At 37.5% G+C, this 9434-nt stretch overlaps 1 protein-coding gene across 2 annotated transcripts in view; it reads right to left on the reverse strand.

The window, feature by feature from the left end:
* The window catches only part of uggt1 (UDP-glucose glycoprotein glucosyltransferase 1), a 31244-nt gene extending 22995 nt beyond the window's left edge, over positions 1 to 8249 (reverse strand). The window contains exons 1-9 of one of the 2 annotated variants that reach the window (XM_086155696.1): positions 8202 to 8249; positions 6615 to 6753; positions 6236 to 6315; positions 5594 to 5724; positions 5331 to 5443; positions 3716 to 3890; positions 2355 to 2451; positions 2174 to 2252; positions 1910 to 2010 (exon numbers count right to left, since the gene is read on the reverse strand). In XM_086155696.1, the coding sequence (XP_086011822.1) occupies positions 1910 to 2010; positions 2174 to 2252; positions 2355 to 2451; positions 3716 to 3890; positions 5331 to 5443; positions 5594 to 5724; positions 6236 to 6315; positions 6615 to 6739 (901 nt within the window). In that variant the 5' untranslated portion in view covers positions 6740 to 6753; positions 8202 to 8249. The other variant, XM_086155704.1, reaches the window with a different exon arrangement.
* Positions 8250 to 9434: the final 1185 nt, after the last annotated feature.

Genomic DNA, 9434 nt, shown 5'->3' on the forward strand with positions numbered 1-9434 from the left:
TAAAGCCGAGCAGAAAAACTAAAAAATAAAGCAACAACAGCATTTCAAAAATACACTGAATAATAAATAAAAGTGCATACAATCATCCCTGTAAATCTCTGTGCAGGGGTGTTATTCAATAGGTGGTGTAATCCCAATCAATAATACTTTAATATTGTGGCAGACAATGTGCTCATACCTTCACAAAAATATAATGTCTAAAATGTATCAAGAGACTACTGATCGACCACAGTTATTGATTACAGAACTAGACGGATTCACTTTCAGCTGCGGGTTTGATTCACTGATGGAATGATCTCATTTCAAGAGCAAAACAGGTCCAAAGTAACTGTCTGCAATTTATTTCTAATCAATGTATAGAATATAAGAAAGTCCAAACTTTTGTCAACAGTAAGAGGGATGTGTTCATTCTCTCAGCACAATTATTTTACTTCAGTAAAGTTAATGATTGAAATTAGCAGTCATAAAAGCCAAACTCAAAATGAATCCAATCAGTCAAGTCCATTAAACCTATTTAGTAAAATGGGAGCAAACAGAGGCCAGAGGCACAGTTTCCATCAAGAGGGAAATACTAAATACTCATTTAATACACAAATTTTACGTTGTACAGACCGTAATCCAGAATTGGAGTATATTTCAAATTGGGCTTCACATGTTTTCATTTAAGACCCATAACATGTAATACTTCACGGGGGAAATGTAATTGATCGACAGTCATTATGTGAATTATCATTGGGTCGGGCGGTTTAATCACAATCTGGCCTGAAACGATGTGAGGTTACGCATCACATTATCTGTAAATAATTATTGTCAATAGACTGTAATAGTAATCGTGCGAATATGTGGAAGCTCCACCCCCTACTTAACAAAAACCTAACAATGGATGATATCAATGGATGATGTCCCCTTGGATGATATCAAACAATGCGTGGGTGGAGGTGATATGTAATTAAATTCATGGCCCATTTGCAAGTAATGTCAGACCTAATGTACTGAATCAGATTAGATTTCATAAATGTAACCAATATGGTGGTCGGTCAGTGTTAATCTATCTTGAAACCTGTTCTTTTCCCTTTTAAGTGGTTTTGAAGCTGTGAAGACATCCGATCTTTCTTGAACTGAAATATCCGCCATCCTCAGAATTGTGCTATAACTCTTCCCCTGCACGTTAATTTCTAAACCACTGCTCTTGGGGCGTGGCGTCTTTATATTTTTTACACTGTTGAAAATTTTACTCACTGTAGCACAAGTTGCAAAACCAAGTAAAAATGTACAATTGAAAAACCAACAACAAAACACTTAGCCTTTTGCTCTTAAAATATGAAAAAGGACATATAACTGCTATGGATTTAGCTATGATTTTTATATTACTGGATAATTCATATGTTATTTATTTTACCTCTAGAGAGTGTCAAACAGTATCTCTTACACTGTTATGGGTTTGAAATAAGTTTGGGTGCATAGCCTTCAGTTTAAGAGCTCATTTCAGGACTTTAGCACTACTTTAAACGGCTTTAAAGGCATTTATGTCTCAATGAATTTCTTTAAATCTCAAGTATTTGAGTCAAGAAAAAGGGATTATATTTTGATGGCGAGGGTAGGGAATGTGATTAGGGATTTATTCCATTTATTAATGATCACTCATCTGTTGCTAATATGAAACACAGCGCAGCTTGAGTTCTACTCAAATTTTAGATTTACAGAATCAAAAAAAAAATCCTTTTTTGTTTCACTCGACTGCCAAAATTAATAACAAATAACAAATAATAATATGTAGAAATGCGAACTTCCTGCTTAGACTGTCTGAATCACGATATCTCGGCAAGTGGCAGCTGAAGGCGGAAAAGGGAAAAATATACGTTCAAGCAGCTGACTATCACATTTGAATTCAATCTGGGAGGAAACCTACCTTGCATTTGCCAGACTTTTAGAGGTGCCATTTCATTGGTGCTTTCAACTAAATGTTTTCTCAGCTCCTTTAATTGTTCTTTTAACTCTGGGTAGATGGTCCTGTGAAAGAAAACTGCAATTTAAGATGAGTTCAGTTCACGGAGTGATTTGTTTATTTTCTGGTTAATTCAGCCGTTGAATTAAAGTGAGGCTCAGTGCCTGGAGGGAACAAACTATCTGGGGGCGGAGGGGGTTCAGAATTGCTTTACACAGAGTTACTGACTTCAGTTTGCCAAAAAGGAATCCCTGGACCTCGTCCACTGGATCATTCTCCCTGATCACTGTAGCATTCACCTCCGCTCCTGGAACCACAATCAATTAACTTAGCATTTACATCAGGACTCCTCCTGGAGAACACTATTGTAAGCAAAGTGTGTATTGACGCGGTGTAGTCCCGCATTCACCTTGGACTTGTGTGTCGTCCTTTGCTTTGTACTCCTGGCTCTTGATGGCCAGTTCCACTCCATAGCCAGACAGATAGACTTTATTTTCGCTTGGAATCTGCAGTGAAGGAAGAGGCATTACAAAAACAGAATCTTTTTAAACCAAAACTATTGCACTCTTGAGGAACACATTATCACACTACTAAAAGCTTGACATTCAAGTGTAGTGTTTTAAAAATAGGATGTACTAAGTGGATGGTAAAACATTTTTGCCTCCAGATAATGCAATATGCACTCAGCAGTATGTTAAGAGTGTGAACTGGTAAACTGGTGATCTTACTGATCAAAAAGTTGTCATGCGGTCATTAAATATGTGACATTGATCTTTTATCAGCTGATCATCAGCCAACATTTGCCAGACATATTTATCTAATAGAGCAAATATGCTGAGTCTGTATATTGAAACTGTACCTGGTTTTATGTAGATAATGAAGTTACACTTATGATCAATGAACAGTTCATTTATATATTATCAGTAAAAGACTCAATGGGAAATTTTACACAAAGTTTACAAATTACAATACTCTGTTGAGCAACATTGCTGGTATATTTTAACTGGAATGAAAACTGTATGTGAAAACCACTTGCGCAAACAAAAAATGTGGAAGCTGATTTTATCTAAGTAGAGCCATCCAGCTGCTGCTTGGAAATGTTGAAAATACTTACTGCCCCTCATTGGCTTTGAGGGTAAACAGTGAGGGTAAAAAGTGTTGACAACCTCTGTGGTGTGTGGAACTTTATGCCTAACTGACAGATGGTGGGAATAATTTAGCATAATTACAAGGACAACTTATCCACTATATTTGCATGTGAGTGAGGAAGCCATCCAATTTAAACTTGACATGATAAATTACACAAGCATTTTTTTATCCTATGTGTAAATGAGGATAGCAATTACAATTTTCAAAATGACAAGTGAAAACTCATAAGGCTTTAAATCATGATCTTGCCTGATGTTCACTAACCAGTATATTATATTCATATTTGAGGGCTGCTAAAGACTCGAGGGCAAAAAGAACAGGACTTGGAGAGGGAGGGGACAGTGTGCATCACAAGCATCACAGTCTAAAATTTTAATATGGAGAGGACATAAGATTGTTGTTGACATATTTAATCCTACAGGAAAAATGAATGCAACAATAAACCAAAAGGCAATGACACATTCTGTCATCTCTATTTGCGGTAAATCATTCAATGTATATAAATGACAGTGTGTAAATGATATAGTTTGGTTCACAAGTCAAGTTCATTCTTTAAGTTAAAACTGATTTTACGATCAGAACTCACAAGTTCATCTAATTTGGAAAATGTTACACACTTACAGCTAGGTAGTGACGGAGGACGTAAGTCACCAGTCCTTCGCTGACTTTGGAAATTACAGCGTGGTGAAGCCTCTGAAAATCTGGTTTTCCAAACTCTGCATACAGGATGACAACGGGAGCATCTGGGTTTGATCCTGGATATTTGTGATCACCCTTGAAAAGATAAGGCTTTGGCCTGAGAAAGACAGAGAGAGAGAGAGAGAGAGAGAGACCGAAGTTCATTATACAACACAAATTGCCTAATATAAGTCTGGCAATTAATAAACAAGGATGTCTACATACTCTGATACTGAAATGAGAAAATATCAGGTTACAGGGGTGAGGGTATATGTGTGTGTGCGTGCTCTTGCAGAAAAAAATTGTCGTTTGTGAGTAAAAGTGATGCACTGTTTCTATGCTGAAAGGGATCTTAAACCTCAACAAACCAAAAGAGAGATTAAACTCATCCAAAGACAAGACAACCTGTTCAGACACTATAAATAAAAATGACAAGCAAATTTTTTAAGAACGGGGTTTAATTATGCTATTTTTCTCATCCAAGGTTTAATTAGGAATTATCTTAAGAGCAGCTGTTAACAAATTGTTTACTTTAACTTCAATCCATTGGTCCAATATACGAAATTATCTGCAAACATTGCACTCACTCTGTATCTAACATTACAGCGACTTACGAGCTATTTAAAGTAAAGTGTTCCAAACCAACTGCCATGAAGGACAAATTTATATTCAATTAGTACTTTCAAAGGTACTCTCAGCTTGGAGAATATATTTTTTGTCAATAACTTCTGAGAGGAGTGTGTGCTGCTTAAAGTGAAGGCCTCCACCAAGAAGATGCAGCGAGTGTTTACTTAGTGCTATACAGTAATCGATATCCTGTTAAAAATCTCGAATGAATTTTACAATTAATACTGGGAAGCTCGAATTGATGGGCGTCATATGAAAACTCAACATAACTGTATAATCTTTTCCTTATAATCAATGATATTGTTACTAGTGCGGTAAAAAAAAAAAGCACAGTGCATATATGTGCGGAAAAACAGTGACAACTTGTCACTGTTAAATTGTGATTAGCCTGAAAGTGGTTCACTGTAGTATCACATTCTTCAAAAAATAAAGGCAGCCCAGTATCGACAAACAATTCTTTCGTTTGCCTAGCTGTGCACCTTTTTTCAAATAAGTGTGGTAATTTATACTGCCTTTGTTTTTACACTGAATTGATGAAGACTGTAAAAGCTAAACAGACGTCACATCCAAAAACATGAAAGTTGTTAGAAATACAGATTAAATCCACATATGAGCACTGCTATCAAAGGCAGGGTCCTGGTCGGGAGTAGAAGCTCTCTTACTTTGAATCTGAGAGCTGTATCCTAGCAATGTACCATGCCGTTTCATACTTTCCTTCCACTTTTCTACCATTTCTGCCTTCAACAGCTACAAGTAAGGGTGTTAATTAGAAGCTGAGTCTTTGAAGTGATTTCCCTGCAAGATGCAGAGAATTGCAATCCTTCTTGTGATTTTCGTCTAACAGAGGGATTACTTTGAGTGATTTTTGATGATGAATCAGAACAGTCTTTTAAAGACGCCTTCATGTTCTACTTGGTCCTGATGACTTTACCTCTCTGATGCCGTTTTCAACAGTGCTGCCAAACTTTCTGTATCACATGTCTTCTCTCCATGGACGCTGAAAAAAGCTGAACAGCCGGAGGGAGGGGGCTCATTGAAAGCAATCTACCAAAAGAATTGGATGAGCCGAGTCATTATGCATGATAAAAAACACACACACACACACACACACACACACACACACACACATTCACTGGATATTATGCATATCAGCATGTTCTAAGTGTTGACACAAAATCTTCACATTTAAACTACCTGCTGGAAGGAGTGCACAGTTGCAGAGTAGGCTCTCAGTGCGAGGGCAAACTTCAGCATGTTGATCTGCACAGAACTGAGTAAGGCACCAGCTTTCTTCATGATCAGAGCATAATAGGACTGATCTGTGTCTGCATGAGAACAGGAATCAATCAAGGTTCCAAAGTACTCATAAAGACTTGTAGACATGTTCTCTCTTGCTATTAAAATATTAAATGTCCTCTTCGATCCCGATCTTTTTCTTTTCTTTTTTTTTTTAAAACTGAAACGGTAAAACAGTAAAGCAACATTTTAATTAATTATGTACACCAAATTAAAGTTATGTGCCAAAACACTACTCTTTATGAGACTGAATAATCTTTTTATTTGTCTATTTAATAAGTGATCGTTCTTGGCAGCATTTATTCAAATGTACAGGATTTCAATGTACCCAATACATTGGCAAATTGGTGTACAAGCTAGAAAAACAATGTTTTTCTGTGCCCTTTATCCTATCATGTTACTGGTTACGAAAGTGAAGAAACTACTGACACTGCAGATGCTGCTTTTGAGTTTGTATATACATCATAAATTAAGAAACACAGAGCAAAGACACTAGAAATAAAAACTGGTCTTAAGCTGACAGAGGCAGCTTTACCTTACCATCATACTCTGCCTCTATGTTCTGATTTGCCTCAACAAAGTCCCAGAACTTCTCCTGGCTCTCCTCTGCCAGAAACTCACTAAGGGACAAGAGAGGATAGAAACAATCTTACCTCAAAGTGTAAATTACAACAGCAAAGTCAGCAAATCCAATCCTACATACATTAAGCTTACATTAAAAAATGTAATGTTTTTAATCTCGACGGTAGACTGTATGTGAGAAGATGTCACCATGTAATCAGGATTTTACGAGATTAGTTATTAATAATAGATGTTTAAATCACCTTTGAGAATAAGCTCAGCAATGATATATTAGGCACTCAGAATATTTTGTTACAAAAGTGGTGAAACGCTGATACTGTAGGAAGCAGGGCTGTACCTGGCCTCGAGCAATAGAGGTGTATCGGCCCATTTGGCTGTGAGGGTGGTAGTGACGGCTTTTGAGTCTGCGCCTCCCGACACAGTAGAGATTAACGGCAGCATTGAGACCCACAGAAGCCACATCCTGGAACCTACAGCTGTTGGAAAGTCCCATTCAGTGGGATGCAGCAGGAAATGAGAATGATATGAGCAAAAATGTACAGACTGATAGAAATGGCAAGTTCAGGGTTATGTTTGACTGAGAGTCTCATATTACATATCACACAATTTTTTTGATTATCACATTCAACAGAAAGTATTGGACTCATGCAATAATTAAACTAATTTATTTTCATTTAATTTATGGCACTTACTTAATTCGTAATAAGTCCTGAATATTGGAATCAGTTGTCAGTTGAATCTGACAACTCTCTGTTGAAATTAGGGGACAACTTATTAATAAAAAAGGCTGATAATCATCTCCGATGTCCATCGGTTATTGTTTAATCTGCATCAACAGATTCTTACTAGCTAAATGATTTTCTGGGGTAAGTGATAGAAATGTATAGACCCCACAGTACACTGTTGAATAATATTACACAAAGGTTATGTGTTATAGTTTTTAAAATGGAGGACATTGATAACTTCCAATTACAGACTTTGGTGTCAAAAATTCACATTTTAACATGCAGTCCTCAGTGTATGTTTTTCAGAGTGACAGGGTGAAAAAATAAAACAGCAAGCATGCCTTTTATCAGTGAATGAGCTGGATTTAACATATATAAACCATCACTGATGGATGCAGACACAAACTTGGATTATGTGTTCAGGGACTGTGAGATTATAAGTGAAAGGTACTAATTGAAGTGTGACATGATACATGGTTCAGATGATAGTGGGCTGGTCTATGTGGTGTTATAATCTGATATGGTATTGGGTGAGAAAATGACATGCCCTGCAAAAAAAGCAAGTCAAAAGACCTCAAGAACTACTACTGTCTGCTTTCTGTCAAACATTTTAATCCAGCCATTAATAAATCAATCAATCACTGGTTGACCTAAATGTGATGGTTGATTTTTAGGGAAAATATGTTGGCGATCAAGTCACGTCATCATAATACGAATAATTGGTAATAAGGGCAAATAACACATCGCAGGGATTTATATGAAACCATTTCCTTGGTAAACAATAAACTCCGTGATTTCTAACCAATAGGAAAGTTCAACGTGGTTCCCTCCGCCCAATGACCGCACAGTTTGGAAATCCGGACTGATTCAATGACAATCCGGAGGCTGTCAAACGAACTAACCGTGTACATCCTGCGAACGATCGAGGAATCGGGAATCACGATATGCTACAGTTTCTCGAAAAATGCAGCAACATGCGATACTCTCGCAGCAAACGATGGTGACACGAAAAAAAACCCACCTGAAAATCAACGTTAGCGCGGGAGCTAGCTAGCTAAAATTGTCACCAACCTGCTCCGATTTAGCCTTTAACACCCCACCCGCATTCGATTAAGGGACGAAACGCGCTTTTTACCAGCAGTAAATACAGATTTTATATTTACAGCGTTAAAAATACATCTATTCTCTTTTCTTCTCACCAAAGCCGGCTCAGCAGCTTCCTGCATAGACGACGCGCTGACAGTGTCCGGGTCCTGGCGCTGCGATTAGGTACCTTCACATGTGCCTGTTCAAAATGAGCCATCACATCAAGTTGACTTGACTTGAACGCTAAGTTAAAGATAATTTCAAATCAACTTTTCACCCCTCAATCTATCTTCGCAAATAGACACATAACAAACGACAAACACATAATCAAAGCAAATAATTCAACACATATTAATATTTGATATGTCAGTGAAAAAATATTATTGAAATGAATATTAAAATATTATGAGCAGAATCTGGGACATATTTTCATCCACATAGCTGCAAATATATAGCATGGGTACCATGTTTACATCTCGAATGGTTGGCCCTCTGTTGGTTGACCAGGACCGCATGAGGCTCTGGGGGCGGAGCCTCACCATGTAAACATTCAAACAGAATCCTTGGGGTCATCCGAGGTCAGTATTTCTATTTTTTCCCCTGGGTTGGGGGGAGGTCCTTCATTATTGTTAACGATGGGAAATTTTCCTCTCCGTTGTTCAAGATGGGGCAAAATGATCCAATGTTGTTCTTTTAAATAACAACAATGTGTGGATATGTATTTTTATAAGCAGCGTAACCAATAACTTGTACAGTTCCATATATAATCAGCACTCTTAAAACAAAACCGATCACTCGATGGACTGCAAATCCCAGCGGACTTGCTGTAGAGACATTGAGACAAAAAGTTGGAAATTACGAATTTCTTCTGTTCCCAAGGTCACTTGACAGCTTACTTAAGAGGATTTGTCTGGTGGCCGTCTTGTCATAATATCCATCTAATGGCCAAAATGAACAATTTCCAGAACTCCTGAAGCATCAATCATATTGTAGTGAGTCACGAATGTTGGTTTATGTTGATGCTTGTTTTTTGTGTGATTTTGGGGTTGCTGGGAATGATGTGGGTGTGGTTTGGGGTGCAATGAATTCAGTTTTTTTTCAATCCGGAATTGAGCGGCAACAACAACTAATCCTCATTAAACAGACATTTTACCGTCACACTGCAATATAAAGACAGGGGCTGTTTTCTAATGATATATCATCAGGCATGGATTAACTACTGGGACCTTCAAAACTGCTCCAACTGTGGTTTCATACAATCCCTTTTTGTCTGGTCATATGAACTGTTTCTCATAATTAAGTCTAGTTTTCCTCCCTACGCAGGCAGCTACAGGCCTTTCAAAAGC

This window comes from Fistularia commersonii, chromosome 1 (assembly GCF_037954325.1).
Source record: "Fistularia commersonii isolate RoL2024-O1a breed Wild chromosome 1, RoL_Fcom_v1.0, whole genome shotgun sequence".
NCBI lineage: Eukaryota > Metazoa > Chordata > Actinopteri > Syngnathiformes > Fistulariidae > Fistularia > Fistularia commersonii.